General features: G+C 39.3%; 1 protein-coding gene across 1 annotated transcript in view; it reads right to left on the bottom strand.

Annotated features, from left to right (window-relative positions):
* The window catches only part of Ttc3 (tetratricopeptide repeat domain 3), a 108,703-nt gene that overhangs the window by 70,829 nt on the left and 20,656 nt on the right, over positions 1–17,218 (bottom strand). Inside the window, exons 10-12 of the mRNA XM_031360615.1 lie at positions 15,878–15,972; positions 14,823–14,885; positions 3,841–3,895 (exon numbers count right to left, since the gene is read on the bottom strand). Of these exons, the coding sequence (XP_031216475.1) occupies positions 3,841–3,895; positions 14,823–14,885; positions 15,878–15,972 (213 nt within the window). The remainder of the gene's footprint in view (positions 1–3,840; positions 3,896–14,822; positions 14,886–15,877; positions 15,973–17,218) is intronic.

The following is a 17,218-nucleotide window of genomic DNA, read 5'->3' as shown; positions in this document are numbered from 1 at the left end:
GATTCCACACTGTTTCTCTGCTTGTCTATGGCACTGAGTAGGATTCCCCACTGTTTCTCTGCTTGTCTATGGCATTGAGTAGGGATTCCACACTGTTTCTCTGCTTGTCTATGGCACTGAGTAGGATTCCACACTGTTTCTCTGCTTGTCTATGGCACTGAGTAGGATTCCCCACTGTTTCTCTGCTTGTCTCTGGCACTGAGTAGGATTCCCCACTGTTTCTCTGCTTGTCTATGGCACTGAGTAGGATTCCCCACTGTTTCTCTGCTTGTCTATGGCACTGAGTAGGATTCCACACTGTTTGCCTCTCTCTCCTTCCTTCAACTAGAGGCCATTATTTCTAACTTTTCTGTCATGGCAGAACCATCAATTCTAGTATTCTACCCAGACAATGCAGTTGAGGGAAAGCTGTGATTAACCTACAGGCAGGCAGGCGGCAACTAAGCCCTCAGGACTCTGAGGCCACCCCTCACGTTAACTACAGATAACTGAGGCCTCTTGTTCCCTGGACTACATTGTGGGTTTTAAGGTTCTTGCTGCATGGGAAAGGTCTTTAAAACCAAGAAGCCTAGGCTCTAATTTATAGTTTCAGCTAAAAGGGAATAACAGAGACAAAAGGCTTAGAAAGGACACCTGACTATGGGCAACAGAATAAAATGATGGAAAATAGAAGCCTGCTCCAGCTTTCTGAGGACAGTGCTTAAAACAGCATAAGGAACAGGAAGAAACGGCAGCAATCTGGAGAGGAAAAAGCTGCCTACAGACAAAAGCTTTAACTCAGTTACCATAAAGAAAGAAATAAACAAACAAAACAAATAAATAGAAACAAAAGGAGGGAAGCTTTAATACTCCTAAATATGACATAAGATCAACTAATATCATGATCTGAGTTTTAATAATAAGAATTCTCTCACTTGTTTTACAAAAAACTTATTAAAACACTCTAGATTCTGTTTCAAGCAAGAGAATGATCACTATGGAAAGAGTAGGCACTGAGCACCCTCAGCACAGCACCAGTGCTAAATTCAAGAGAGTGATCACTATGGAAAGAGTAGGCACTGAGCACCCTCAGCACAGCACCAGCCAGCTGAATTCAGCCCTGAACAGTCTACCTGGAACATGAGTGTGTATGTGCAGACATGTCCACACATGCCAGAGTGCATATGTGGAAGCCAGAGGACAACTTTCAGGAGTCAGTTCTCTTTGTCAACAATAAAAACTCAGGTCATCAGGCTTTACCTGATGGTCCATTTCACCTGTCCTAAAACCCCATGTAAAATAAATAAATGAATAATTTTATGATTTAGGAAAATAGAGACTAATAGAGAGAACAATATTTTAATATGTTATGTATGTTTCAAATTCTCTGCAACTTTCTGGATAACTTGCTGACTCTCTCTGGGCCTATGTTATGCTTGCTTTTATTGATTCACTTTGCTCAATGCTGCTTTTTTAAAAAAGAATTATTTATTTATTATGAGTACACTGTCAATATCCTCAGACACACCAAGTGGGCATTGAGCCCCATCACAGATGGTTGTGAGCCACCATGTGGTCCTGGAAACTGAATTCAGGACCTATAGAATAACAGTCAGTGCTCTTAACCGCTGAGCCATCTTTCCAGCCCCTCAATACTCTTTTTAAAATCCATAAATATTGATGAGCCAGTCAACTTATTTCTAACACAATCTAGTATTTGGTAATTTATCCATGAAGCCAGTAACACTACTGTGTACTTGCTACTGTGTCAGCTATGACTATGTGGCTCTGTGTACTTGAGATTCTCTATTCTGCTGGTTTCATTTCTAATCTGCCTACTGCTCCCTACAGCTTTAGTTCTAGTGTCAAGACAGTTTGGAATCTAGAGTAAATAATAGACACTTTGCCTTAGAATGTTACTTAACTGGACATGTGGTGTATTTTAAAAAATGCTACATGGTAAAAAGGGGAGAAAGGAAGAAGAGAAGAACATAGGAAATACTACAAGTCAGGATTGGTGTTTTGATATAATAGGCAGAGTGGACTTGGGGACACTGAGTGGAGAATGACCAGCAATAAAAAGCTACCCAATGCTGAGGGAACGCATTCCAGATAGAAGGAAAACAACACAGTGAACTGGGTGCTGCACATCTGAGGAGGCCGAGGGACTACAGAGTGAACCAGAGAAAGACTGGGGGAGAGTGAGTGTGCTCAAGACAGGAGGGAGCACAGCGGAGGGAGGAGGGGTGGGAACAGAATAATAACTCTGACCAAGTAAAACTACCACATCCACCTACTTACTGCTTTACCACTAGACTACTAGGCAAGAAGAGTGCTGTAAGACAGGCTGCGGACAGAGACCAATCACCTCCACGACTCAGGAGAAAGTAGGAAGATGACAAGTTCAAGGCCTTGCCTGGATCACAAAATGAATTCAAGGGCACCCAGGGCAACTTAGTGAAACCACTGTCCCAAAAAGGAAAAGAGAAGGCTTGGAGGGGAGAGCTCAGTGGTGGGGTCTTTGTTAACATGTGAGCTTCAAGGACCAATGCCCATTACCTCAATCAATCAATCTATTAATATAAAAACCAAAAAGAAAAAGAAAAATGCTTCAATGACTGCCTTTGTACATTTCACCAAGTGTAAATCTGCAAGAAGGTTTCTAGGGTGAGTGAGTATAAGATCAAGTGACTGTCAGGGTACTTACACAAAGGCACGTGTATACAGAATCCAGTATTACGAGGTGCAGAGATCACACTTCTTTCCAAGCAAGTTTTAAGCAATTCACACTCCCACCAGTGATCCCTGTGACTACCAAAGGCTACAGCACTCAGGACCCTCCCTCGGTCTCTTCAATTTTTGCCAACCTAAACAACTTCAAACCATCACCTCCCCTATCTGCTGGGACTGTCCTAGGGTCCGCCACTCTGTTCAGTTTTCTTTCCTTCCGTTTTTATCCCCTAAAACTTTACTACGAATAGAGAGTTCCTCATTTTCAAAAAGACTTGTTTACATTTAAAATTTTTCTTATATGTATGTGTTTAGGGGGGGCAGGGTGTTTGTCTGGGTGGCTGGGAGGCCAGAATAGAGTATTGGATCCTCTGGAGCTAGAGTTAGAAGCAGTTGTGAGTCACCTGACACAGGAACAGAGAACTCACCTCCATCTTTTCTCATTTATATTGGCCATTCAGGATTAGTTTTCTGTGAATACTTACTCTTTTTATTAGCCCACTCTTTTATCAGGTTTCTTACTCAATTTAAGAGCACTCTGCATTTTCAGTATATAAATCTCATCAGCTATATATGGGTTCTGTGTAACAAATTATCTCACCCTGGCCTCTGAGTACATTCATGTCTTGACATACACAACTTTTAAACTTGTCATGGTGAGCTGTGACAAAGTAGATCTTTTTCTGCTGTTGATTTTGTGTCCTGTGTTACTCAGGAAACCTTGGGGCTGGAGGTGAAAGGAAATGCTTATATACACTATGACGGATGTGCCTCAATTAAAGTAAAATTAACACTTGGGAAGAGCTCTGAATACTTTCTAACAGTGAGGCAAGCAAGTCTCTCCTGTGTTCTCTCCCATTCCCACGGTCCTTGTCTTCCTTCCCTCTTCTGCTCCAGCCACTTACTGCGTTAGTCCATTAACCCTGAGGCGTCTAACTAGCTAGAATGCTCTTTACCTCTTACAGCAAGTCCTGGAACTGACTGTAAATTCTTGGAACCCATTTTTTGTCCTTGAGTTCTCTGTAATGTCATCCAGAATTTTTACATATAAATATATTATCCCACATACCGATTCTCACACAACAGTAAGGTTCAAGGTCTTGCTCATTGTAGAATATAAAAGAAGCCTACCTTTGGCCAGGTGTTCTTCAAAACAATGGCCCTCTTTCCATCACTAAGTGCATTTCTAAAAAGAAAAACAAGAAATAAAATATTTAAGAATTTCATCTTTTTACCATAAAAGTACTATTTATCATGTATCTACTTGTACACTGTGAATTTTACATGAATATAGCCTAGTAGAAAAAAATTAAGCCATATAACAAATGTCCACTCTAGCAAAGTTAGAAAATGCAGAAAAGTAAAACAAAGGGGAGGAGTTACCCAGAGCCCTGTCACAGCTACTTAGGACTACATTTAGTGTTTCCAGAGAGTCCTTATATAGCTTTCCAATATCTATATTCAACTTATTATTCATATGATTTTGTACACTATTTTTTGCCTTTTAACAAAACTGATTCCCAAAAATGTAACTCTCCAGTCTTTCACATAACAGATTGGTTCAGCTACACTAAACAGAGTACAGACTCTAGAACACTTCCTCATATTGTGGTGACCCCAACCATAAAATTACCTTCACTGCCACTTCCTAACTGTAATTTTACTGTTATGAATTGTAATGTAAATACATTTTCTGATGGTCTATAAGTATGGTGATCAACAACCCACAGTTTGAGAACCACTGCTCTAGAAGGAGTCCCCAGTAGCCTGACTAGATGATGCAGCTTTTCCTGAGGCCTGAAGGATGTCATGGGCTCTGGATGTCCCGGGCCCACTCTCTCACCTGTAGCAAGCTGCTCTGATGAGGTACATACTACACTAGGAAGTATTACTCTGTCAGGTACTAGAAGGTTCACACCTTAGTTTGTGGCCTGGCATGTATCTGCAGTAACATTTCTAACAGCCTGTTTCACTAGTCCTCACCACATGCATGCAGAAACCTAGCACCATCCAAAAATGCCTACAGCACAGTCATCCTACTCTTTCCTGTGAGTACACATACTCCCTCTCACTGGCATATTTTACCTTCTCAGTGATCAACTTACTTTGTCTGTCTTTTGTTTTTCTAGTTTAAATGTCTTGTATAACCTTACTGGTTCATCATCTCAAAGCCACACATATCAATGCATTGTACTTACAAAAACAAAATTTAGAAGAAAATGAGGTAACTTATGCCATCAGACGTTAACACCTACTAAAGGTATATACCAATCTATTAGAAAAGAAAAACCAAATTAACAAAATCTCCTAAAGACAATTAGGTTAGCAGAGAAGGGTGGAAGAACAGGTAGGAGAGTCTACACTAACCAATCTATAACAAGAGTGATAGCACAGTGCACAAGGCAAACAGACTTAGTAAGTGGTGCTGACCCACTTACACACTCACACAAATGCCAGACACTGCCTCAGGCTCAACAGCAAAGCCAAGCGCAGGTGCCTGCATATCTAAGTAGCAACGCTAATCTTTAAAAAAAAAAAAAAAAAAAGGAAGGAAGAAAGGAAACAGTCAAACTTTTAAAAGCAACATAGAACACTCTGGTAGCTTTAAAGCAGAAAAAGATTGGGGCTGGAGAGATGGTTAAGAGCACTGGCTGCTCTTCCAGAGGTCCTGAATTCAAATCCCAGCAACCACATAGTGGCTCACAACCATCTGTAATGAGATCTGACGCCCTCTTCTGGTGTGTCCGAAGATAGCTACAGTGTACTTACATATAATAAATAAATAAATCTTAAAAAAAAAAAGCAGAAAAAGAGTATGAACACAAAACAAGTGCTCACCATAAGAAAAACTGATAAACTGCATTATATTAAAATGAATTGTACATGCATATTTTTATGTTGTAGAAGGGGTCAAATGTAGAGGTCAGAGGACAACTGAGAGAACTATTCTCTCCTGGTACCATGTGTAATCTGGGGATCAAACCCAGATCTTCCAGCTTAGTGGCAACTGCCTCTACTCATTGGACCATTTCACTATTACTAAAATGAATAGCTTTTGGTGACAAGAAAACAAAGAGCAAGTACTGAAGGGGCAAGACACTCAGAGTATGAAGATACTTGTAAAACTTATGTCTCAGTGACTCACATCCAGACTACAAAAGTGTCAGACATTCAGCTCAGGGACAAAGGGATAACAAATGACCAACAAATTTCACAATAAACAGTAAGGATATGAGAAAATACTCAAGTATCCTTAACCAAGTTACAAAAAAGCTAGATGAATAAAAGGCTTATACCACTCCATACCCAGCAGGTCTAAAATGAAACTAAGAGTCAGTAAGGACATGACTGAAACTCTCATACTGTGCAGCAGACTGAAGTGGTATGTCACAGGAAACTCATGAACTGCAGCACAACACAAGTATGCCCTCTGTCCTTGATCATATACTCAACAACTTGATACCACTAACAGCCAGATACTAGAAACTCAGCAAAATGTCCATCAATGATACAATGGATAAAATATGGTATATTCATGCAGTAGGTGAATGCAAGTCCATGCAACAACATACACCTGGAGAACAGTTTTGAGAGTCACACACATTTACATGGCTTAAAAAAAGAGAACTACCCAATGGAACTCCAGGCAGACTGGTCTGGGGAGACAGGTGGACAGTGACTGAAGAGCCAGCAGGGTTTGTTTGGCTGCTGCTGTAATTTGGATGTTTTCAAGTTGTCCACTTTGGAAAATCCAGTCTACTCCCTTGTTATATATAATCCAGTCTACTCCCTTGTTATATATAATCCAGTCTACTCCCTTGTTATATATAATCCAGTCTACTCCCTTGTTATATAAATATTTCCTAGGATGTGTACTACTTTTGAAAAGATCACAGAAACACCTGGCTTTTTCTTTTGTTGGAGAATGTAACAGCTGGCCTGACAGCAGTCACAGGAGTCACCCTGCCACTATGGAAGTGAGCCAGTAGCTTCCTGACTCAAAGTCATTCAGGGTGAAAATGAAGCCTTACATGCAGTGCAGAGCCACCATACACCCAGAGACACCTTCTTCTGGAGCCTGAGAATCCTGTTTCTTCACCATTTAAGCTAGTTCAATCTGTTAGCTAGACCTAAAACAGCCTTGTGCATTAAGTCTCTTGCCCCAAGCACTTTTAGAAGTCGTCTACAGATACTGTCTCAAGTTCCTCACAGCTCTAAGCCTTCCACTGACTGCTCCTCTGATTACTGAATGAAGTTTTTATTTCTAAATCCAAACTGTCTCACTTCTTTCCATACAACTATTCCCTGCCTTTCTGGACACTAGTAAATAGTTTACAGGCCAGGTGTCACCCTGCCCTGACAGATATTCAAGGTTCAACTTGGCTCCTCTATCGCTTACCTTGTGCTCACTCACCTAAAGGACTGCAAGGTTGTTTCAATCTGGCCTGAACAGTAATATTAATTACCAGGGAGGCTTCAAAAAGTCCACTCTGCGAGCTCTATCCTATATCAGTTAAACCAGAATATCTGGGATTCAAAGTTCAATTGGTTCTAATATTCATCCGTGGGTAAAACCTACTTTCCTAAGCAATATCAAATGCATCTCCAACTTCAACCTTCTTGGACATCTTTCCCAAACACGGCATTCACTTTTTTATAGAAAGAAAGTCAGATTCTACCTCCTATAAATTTATTCTCTTCCAATGGGTCCCACTGCTAATAAGCAGGCCCAAAATGTAAGAATCTGGTAAGAACACAAACCTTAGTCATATCTCATTACTAAACCAAGGGCCATTCTGTCAGCGTCACCTCTAAATATCCTGAGTCCTCCCACTGCCTCACTCTAGCTACCCTCCTCCAGCCTGGCATCCTCACAGCCTCAGCGTTGGTGCAGGTCCTCCAAAGCAATTTTCTGTGTCCAGCATGAGCTTTTAAGGGTACTAATCATAGATAACACTCAACTCTTTTGAAAATTTTGGCATCTTACGGCCCTCTTAATGGCCAACAGCCATAACATAACCTGCGAAGTCTAGACCCTAACCTCCCTTCTGTAACTCAGGTCATGTGTCACACCAGCACTTTCTTGAACACAATATGCCACTTCCAATTTGAGGCTGCACACTACTGGCTTACCGGCTAGAACACAGGGACTATGTCTATTTTTGCTCACTTCTGTTATCGGCCATAACTAGAACCCTGGTGTTAGCTGTTGAGTCAGGCTGGATGGTATTACTGAGGTACCATAACAGTCTACCAGTGGTTCTAACAACACGTATTATAAATAACCCACCCGGCAATGTGTGAGTGTAAATTACACTAGATTTCCAGCACATGGCCAGATCTTATAACTGCAACATGTGAACACAGTAGGTGCAACCTGCTCATCCAGACCACTGCAGTCAAGAGAGTGGGACGGACATTGTGCACACAAGTCTGTGACAATGGAAGACCTGAGGTGTCAACTATTAACCACTGAGAACTGTGTTCTAGCCCAAGTGTTCCAACTTATAGTTATCACAAAAACATGTTTATTTGCCCAGATAAGCTCCAATCTAATACTTTACATATAATTTGTTTTGTTTTTATTTCTTATTCTGAGACCTTAAACACACAGAGAACATCAGATTACCTTTTCTTCTAGACTTAAAGTTCACAGGCCCTTGCTGGCTGGTTCTGCCTGTGACTGTGGGTGAATCAATCGGTAATGAACCACTTAGCAATCAGATTAAAGGCTCCAGTCCCAGTGTCTGCACCAATGATGCAGGTGGTACTTGGTCACTGGTAGCCTCCATTCTGCACTATCTTTTAACAGACTCTGGACAGGACATGGAAGACGATAATTCTTTACCGACATTCTCAAACTTCAACATTTATGTATATGTGGAGTATACAAGAACTCTGCTAGCTATCAAGGATCTTCCCCACAAGTATAACCAAGTAATTACTTTCAAGGTCCAACTAGATTAACAACGAAACAATTAACTATTTCCCATGTAGCTTAAAGTTATTATTAAAATACGAACAAAATTCACTCAGCTTTTGTCAAATATACACTGACTAACAACCAGCGACAGAAGCAGGATGTTTTAAATCAAAGAACCTAGATTTAAAACTTTTCATGCTCCTTCATCTAACAGAAAAAAAGCTTATCATGAATTTATCCTACAGACACATTAGTACATCAATACTGAATAAAATTAAACCAAATCATTAAAAACCTCTATTACCTTAACTGAAAGTAACTTATATCCTAATTATAAGTAATCTACAGACCAATTCAAGTAGCCTATTCAAACCATATATTGATACAATCTGATGAATCACTTGAGTATAAAACCAATAAAATGCTGCCCACGAACAAAACCAAGATCTTGATACACATGGATATGCAAGTTCTAAGACTTGAATATAGGGCTGGAGAGATGGCTCAGTGGTTAAGGGCACTGACTGTTCTTCCAAAGGTCAGGTTCAAATCCCAGCAACCACATGGTGGCTCACAACCATCTGTAATGAGATCTGATGCCCTCTTCTGGTGTGTCTGAAGTCAGCAACAGTGTACTCATATAAATAAAAACAAATGCTTTAAAAAAAACTTGCATATAAAAAGCAAAGCGTACAACAGCACATGAAGTGCAGCTTTCTACTCATGAGGGTTTGTTTGTTTGTTTTGTTTTTGTTTTTTTTTTTGTTTTTCGAGACAGGGTTTCTCTGTGTAGCCCTGGCTGTCCTGGAACTCACTCTGTAGACCAGGCTGGCCTCAAACTCAGAAATCCGCCTGCCTCTACCTCCCAAGTGCTGGGGTTAAAAGCGTGCGCCACCACCGCCCGGCTACTCATTAGTTTTAAAGGGTGTGTCTCACTGAATCTCAAATTGCCTATATCCTGATTTATAAGATGGCGACCCACTGGGTTCAACATGACCACATCTATAGACATCAGGTATAATGTAAACACACGGGATCTGACGAGAGTAGGAAATGAAGACCACACCAGAGATGTCAGTGGATCCTTTCAGTTCAAAACTTTATCACGTGCACTTCTTTGTTCTTTTTTAAAAAGGGGTATTCAGGACTGGAGAAATAACTCAGTGGTTAAGTATACATACATGCTGCTCTTGCAGAGGACCTGGATTCAGTTTCCAGAACCCACAAGGCAGTTCACAAGTGTCTGTAACTCCAATTCCTGGAGATCTAATACCCACTTTTGGACTCCATGGGCACTATGTGCATGAGGTACAATAATGCAGTAAAATACCCATACATATAAAATAAAATTATGTCTTTTTAAAAGGGAGAACATCCCTTACCCTGCCCTCCTCCAAAGACTGGTAATTATGTTCTTTTCAAGAGCAAATTCAGTACTTCTAAATAACAGACCATGCGACATTAAGAGAAAAAGGAATAATTCAAAAAGTACATACTAAACCTAAACCTGTGGACTTACAGAGACATGTTCTGTGTGTGTGTGTCCATCACACTCACTCACTCACTCACTCACACACTCACACTCACAGACTCACTCACACACTCACACTCACAGACTCACTCACAGACTCACTCACAGACTCACCCACTCTCTCACACTCACACACCCACTCACACTCACACACACTCACTCACACACTCACACTCACAGACTCACTCACCCACTCACTCACTCACCCACTCACTCACACACTCACTCACACACACTCATACCCACTCACTCACACACCCATCCACTCACACACACACACTCACTCTCACCACTCACACACTCACACATTCACTCACATTCACTCACTCACTCACAGGAGGAGGAAGTAATTATCACCAAAGTGTGGTTCGGTTGCTATGCCTTTGATTTCAGAAATTCAGAAAACATATCAACAGGACTTAAAGTCTCTGCTATATAAATCATATTTGGAGTGTAATAGAAAAGAACATTGCAAGATAAGTAAATAAATATTAGAAGGCTAAAGGTTTCTGAGAGCAAATTAGAATACTTGGGGATACATGTCCCCATCTCCAATTACATTTCCCCCTAGAAATGTTCATTATACCCCCAGAAGAATTCTAATTTCCCAAATGAGTTCTACAAAAATGAATTAAAGTGGGCAAATTTACTCATTACCTTACATAAGTTTTTATAAGCACCTAAATTAGACATATCTTAATTCCTTTTCCTGTATATGAAATTGAAATTTTCTGGTTACTTCAATTACAACTGTCATTCTATGTTTGGCCTATGGTTATAATTGTGTTGAAAACTATGCTTCTAGAAGGCCATGACAAGGAAGAATCTCATCCAGGCCAGGAGTCCTGGGGTCCAGGAAACACATCCTCAGACTCAAGAGTTCCACGGGAGATCATGAAGCAGCAGTGACACGATGCCCAGCTCTCTACCTCTCAAGCATAACATCCAGCCCAAGAGGGGTGCACGCTGGCCTCACCCACATCCTCTCAGAGGTCTCCAGTGAGTCTCTTTTAGATTATAACCACCACAGATCACTTCAGGATAAAGCCTCTGTTTCCCAGACCATAGTCCTCAATCTTTGGCTTTCTTCCTTGCACCACTAACCATAATATCATGGTTTCACTCTTTTCAGGATCATTTCTCATTTTAACCTCAATGTTTTCAGTGATTTTTTTTTCCTTTCTATGTGTGTTTTAAATTATACCTGTTTTGTTTTTTATCAAATATTTCAAGTACATACAATTCAGAGAACATAATATTAACATGTAGAACACTCATGTGCCAACTTAGCAAGAAATTAACATTTTGCCATATTTACTCGGGCTCTTTTTGCAGATTTGTTATAATTGACATCCACTGTGTACCACCTCTTCCATCTCAAAACCCTTTCTCCTCCTTCTGTCCCCAGAGATAGCCACTCATTTGGTTTATAACATGCTCATACATTTTAAGAACACTTGAAATTCATGTCATAATAATATGAATATGTACATTGTTTTGTATCGAACTGTACAAATCATTCTGCAACTTGCTTGACACTCAACATTGCATTCATTTTAAGTGCTGTTTAAAACACCTTTGTATGAATATACCACAATTCATTTATCCATCCCCTTCTGATGGACATTTATGTTGGTGTACATCTGTAATCTTACAACAATGCTACAATGAAGGCTTGTACATGTCTTCTTGAGTACACATCTGACAGTTGGGAAAGGATGACCTAGATGTACATATCTTCTCCTTGTCAGACTGCTCTCCACAATGACTGTACCAACTTATACTTTCTCCAGCCGAGTATCAAAGTTTCCTTTGTTCGACATCCTCTCAAATACTTGGTATTACGAAGCTTTTAAGTTTTTGCCAATCTGATGGGTATGAAAGAGAAACTTGTAGTTTTTAATCTGCATGTTATGTAAGGATAAGCAGGTCCTCATAAATGTGTGACTATTCGGATCGTTTGTTTTAAAATGTTTCCAACGTTCACATTCCCATGTACTCTAGTGTCACCTTTTCAAGGTGATTAACAACAGAGGCAACATCCAGGTCCACTGGGCTCGAATTCTGGCTACATCACACCCACCTAAGCACACCTGGACACTGCTGGGCCTTACTGTACCTCAGTTTTCTCATCTGAAAGAGACAGCAGCAACTGCCTCCCAAGGTTGTAAAGGTTTTTAGGAATTAATATGCATAAAGTACTCAGGACAGAGCCTGTCATGAGTCAATGTATTCATTTTTACCTTTTTAGAGCATAATCTCGGTGAAGTTATCTTTAAAATGGAATGTTTTCACTTTCTAATATTTTAGAATTAAAATATTTCATTACCACTTTTGCATTTTAGCATTCATTCAAGCCTTTAATCATTTTCCATTTCAGTTCTTTCGTAGTTTGATGCCTGCTTTTATAACAACAAACAGGAAGTCTGGCCTTGTGACCGAATGGGGATGACAGCGTCTCCCAGTCTCAGTAGGTAGATACTCTATCTCCTGCTGTCCCTGTAGCTGCTTGGCCAGATTCCCATGACAGGTCTAGCTGGCATCCATGTGATGTGAGAATTTCACAACGTCTCAACCTTGGTTATTCAGCTTTAAAAGGTTCTTCTCAGAGCAAGAGTCCTCCTGTATCCAGACAAATGTCAATCACTGGCAGCAGGTTCCTATGTCATGTCATCTAGTCACTGCATCACAGGTAAAGACCTGGAAACTTCATTCCTGCGTTACTGAGCAAAATCACATAAGTAGTGTGTGAGAAGGTAGGAGGCAACAAGAAAAGCAGTGTAGCATGGCTCTGCATGTTAAGGGAGTGTTAGATACATGCTGGTAACTGCCTGGTAGGAACCACTGGCTCTCCTGCAGACTACCTGCCCATCTCTTACCAGATGTACTCACTACAAGGTGGAACATGAGCAGGGACATGGATAGGTGGGCTGCTCTATGCTTGGTTCTTCCCTCATGCCATGTTCCTACTGGGTTTCTACTGCTACCTCTTGTTGTAGCAGAGGTTTAGGGAAATCCTCTTCATGTATCTATCTTTCAAATACTCATAAAAGCAGAATCACCCTGGTTTCAGAGCTGGAGAATAGATAACCTTCTGCCTGCCAAGATTTCAGTTAGATTTCAGTTTTCACAAGAGGCTAGTCAAGTCATAAACCTATTTATCTGATCTTGAAAGCACACAAATTCACCTTCAAACAGTACAGATTATCTGTTAATTCTGGACCTAGCCAGAAACAATAACCTAGACATTTGTAGCTCATTTCTTGTCAGAACCAGTTGAGAACAGTGGTATTGATGGAAGACTGTGTCAAGCCCATCCATTCCTCTAGTCTAGATAGCCTCGGATTATCCACGGCTTAAGCCATCTAACAGCTGCATAACGTTAATACAGCGGTATTCTCCAAGGTGGTTGGATTACTGGTGATATTTATTTTCTTCTTTTTAAACTCTTGTATTTTCCAAATTTTCTACCATGAGAATGTATTCTGTTTACAATAAAAAAGAAACACAATAAATGTTACTTTTTAAAAGCTACACACTTGGAAGACACTACACCTTTCCCCACTCCCGCTCTCCCACATCCCCAGTTAAAAGTGTTCTCACTAAGAAACACCTAGTAGTACAGGTTCTCTGAGCTTTCATGACTTCACAAAGAAACCTATGGTGAAACCCCAAACTGCATTCTTCAGAGGTTTTCCTGCCGTTTCTGGAATTTTCCTTATCACTTAATTAACATTATTACTGACCCAATAAGAAATTTCTAAGTTAATCATGAGGAACCACCTTCATCCAAGACATTGCTATAAATGTTTCTTTACGAACAATGAGAATTAAATGACTTTTCAAGTTTTCCTTCTTTATTTTAGGCAACAGAAAATCAAGGCAAAATGAGCTTTAACTAGTCTCTCCACAAGAGCTTGGGCCAGGCAGCCTTGTTCTGGGGGTCCCAAGTTCTAACTTGATTTTCTAGCTCGATGTGTTCTGAATATTTCTTTCAGCAGGGATGTAGTTTTGGACACATTCTCTTACATTAAGGCAAAACCGAATACAACAATCCATATTTTTTAATATTAACACAATTTATATACTAAAGTTTTTTAAATGAAGGGCAATAAAATCACAGTATTTTTTTCAGTCTTTCTCAACTCATAAATAAAAGCAAAGTTCAAATTCAACATAAGGAACTAAATTATGATTCTATTCCATTAATACCACTAATTTTCTATGCATTCTTTCATTTATGAGGATATTTACCTAATTTTACATAAGACAAAATAAACAGCAAAAGTACACTATGCAGGTTGGATGGAGGAAAAGGACGGAATGTATTATAGATGTTACAATGTTGGTATCATTAGTGAGGTCTGTTTAAATCTCATTATTACCACTCACTAGCTGTAGGAAATGTCCAAGAGTAAAATGTGGAAAATAATATAACATGCCTGTTAAGGGTGCTGTGAGACTTAAATAACACATCAAGTGTTTAATGTATGACATATGCTCACATTCTGCTGCAGTCATAAATAAAACCTTTTTTACTCATTTAACTATTTAAAAAAACTATTCAGGGTTTTTCTTGCATACCTGCAAGACAGATAACTGTTTCCCTAAAATAAGTAATAGGCATAGAATTCAGTAATTAGTAATTAACCAACTTACCTGAACTGCCCCATGCGAAGGAAACAGAGGGCTCGGTTACCATAAAGAAGGTGATTCTCAGGTCTTAAAAAGAAGCAACATTTAGTCAGTGAAACACATTACAACACATTACATCTGAAACCAACAAAAATCACATTAAGATATTTTTAAAATTTTTAAAACTTTACAACTATGTGGCAGAACAGAAAAAGTAAAGGATTTAGAGTCTTACTGACTGAAATTCAAGTTGTTCAAAAGGTAATTACTAATGTACCTAGTTCACAGTACGACTGTGAGAATTATTATTAAAAAGCTAGTCAACTACAAAGTACATAACTGTCCAAGACAAGAGTACTTATGTAAGTCAAGCTGGGTACTTTGACAAAGACAAAAGAAACTTGCAAATTCAAAAGTAGTAACAGGTAGATCTTTTTCAAATTTTATTAATTTTCATTATCTGATTCTGGGTGGTCCAAACCTATTCCTTCCTTAACAAAGTAGGGAGTGGTATGCTTTAGGTATGATATCCAACTGGATTCCCTCAATCCTTGTGGAGGAGGAGGGAGGAAAGGGGGCAGTCTACAGAGCACCCAGCTCAAATGAGTAGTCTAAACAAAGGGAGGCACACCTGAAAAGTGGCTGAAAGAAGATGGAGTGTCTGAGTGAGGTGTGGACAGAGTATGTGTACCCATCCTCTCAACAACTGCTACTTCCCTTAAAAGTTCTCCAAGAAAGCAGAGCTTCCTCAACAATAACGCCTTCAGTCTGGGGAAGTCTCATAATCAGTTAAGAGTATGAAAGAAACAGTCGATAGAAAAAGAAAGAAACAGATGTCTCTGGAGAAATCTATAGAAAACCGGGTGGAGTGGAGAAGACTCAGTCTTGCCTGGTGCGCTTGAGAGGCCTGGCTGGTTCATTTATCCAGGCTACCAGCCCTGCTCCTAAAACTTCCAGACAGGAAACCCAGTCTGCATGGCAAATGAAGATATTCTATAGTCCAGCTGCTTCTACTTCTCCTAAGAGTTTAGCCTGATCTGCCACATAAGAAGGATTTTATTTTTCTACTTTGCTCTTACCTATATTCAATGGCTCTGGTGTAATAAATAACTGCTATTTCAAACTTTTCCTTTGAAAACTCTTCATTTCCTCTCATTTTCATTAGTTCTCCTTGCTGAGAAACCAAAGTAAAAGAATTACCTCCAACGACAATCAAGAGGCCAACACCCAGAAGAAACATCTTGGTTTCTATCCTTGCTATCGAAGTAACATGTTATTTACATAGAAAATGAGAATGCAATCTCTAGCAATGTGACACATTCAACTAAAACCGAATATATATCTACAGATGCAGAAACTCATATAGATTTTTAAAAAGACCTGGAATAAGTGTACTAAACATGTACTTTTTGTCATTAAAATTATTAATTTTGTCATTAAAATTATTTCTGGCTTTTCAAAACAGGGTTTCTCTATTTTGTTATCTTGTATGTAGTATATGCCTTCATGTACATATGTTGGGAGGAGTGTGTGCACATACCCTTGTGCGTGCGTGCATGCATACAAAGGACAGGAGAGGGAATCTAGAGAGAATAGGTACATGTATTTGTTACTGTGTGTGTGTGTGTGTGTGTATGTATGTGTGTGTGTGTGTGTGAAGGAGGGTTCATACATGCTCTCCTCTATGTCTTTCCAACTTATTTCCTTGAGACAAAGTCTCTCACTGAACCTGAAGCTAAAACCAACACATTATAACTAGTAAATTATTTTTAAGTTGGTTTGTTAACAATTTAATTGATGTGTACTTTATAAATACAATTATAAATTACTAGAACAATCTTCTGTTGTTATACTACTTTGTAGGCACACTTTTAAATAAAACTTATCAATGTACAGTAGTGTAAAAATGAGATGTGCCTGGCAACGATGGTGCATGCCTTTAATCCCAGCACCTAGGAAGTAGAGGGAGGTCGATCTCTGTGAACTCAGCCAGCCTGGTCTACAAAGTGAGTTCCAGGACAGCCAAGGCTAAACAGAGAAACTCTGTTTTGAAAAGCCAGAAATTAAATAAAAATTAAAAGGAAATAAAAATGAGATGGTAAAACTCTTGCTTTGAATTATTAAGCAAGTGTAGTAGTATTCAATAGTCCTGGGTATCTCAATATATACACATAAATCATTAACTCACAGGCAATACTAATTGCTAAAAATATGTAGGTTAGTAAGAATATATATAAAAAATGCTAAATGTATAATCACATTTTTCACTTCATACTCACAGTTTTTATATTTTTGGTTCTGAGTCTAGCCTTTAGCGGCTGAGCCATCTTTCCAGCCCAACAGTTTTTAATTAATAAAAATTACTATTATAAAACTCTATAGAAATTAACATTTCTAAATATTCTCTCTTTTTTTTTTTT

This window comes from Mastomys coucha, unplaced genomic scaffold (genome assembly GCF_008632895.1).
Source record: "Mastomys coucha isolate ucsf_1 unplaced genomic scaffold, UCSF_Mcou_1 pScaffold12, whole genome shotgun sequence".
Lineage (NCBI taxonomy): Eukaryota > Metazoa > Chordata > Mammalia > Rodentia > Muridae > Mastomys > Mastomys coucha.
Note: the sequence above shows the minus strand (reverse complement) of the source record. Positions and strands in the feature narration are given on the sequence as shown.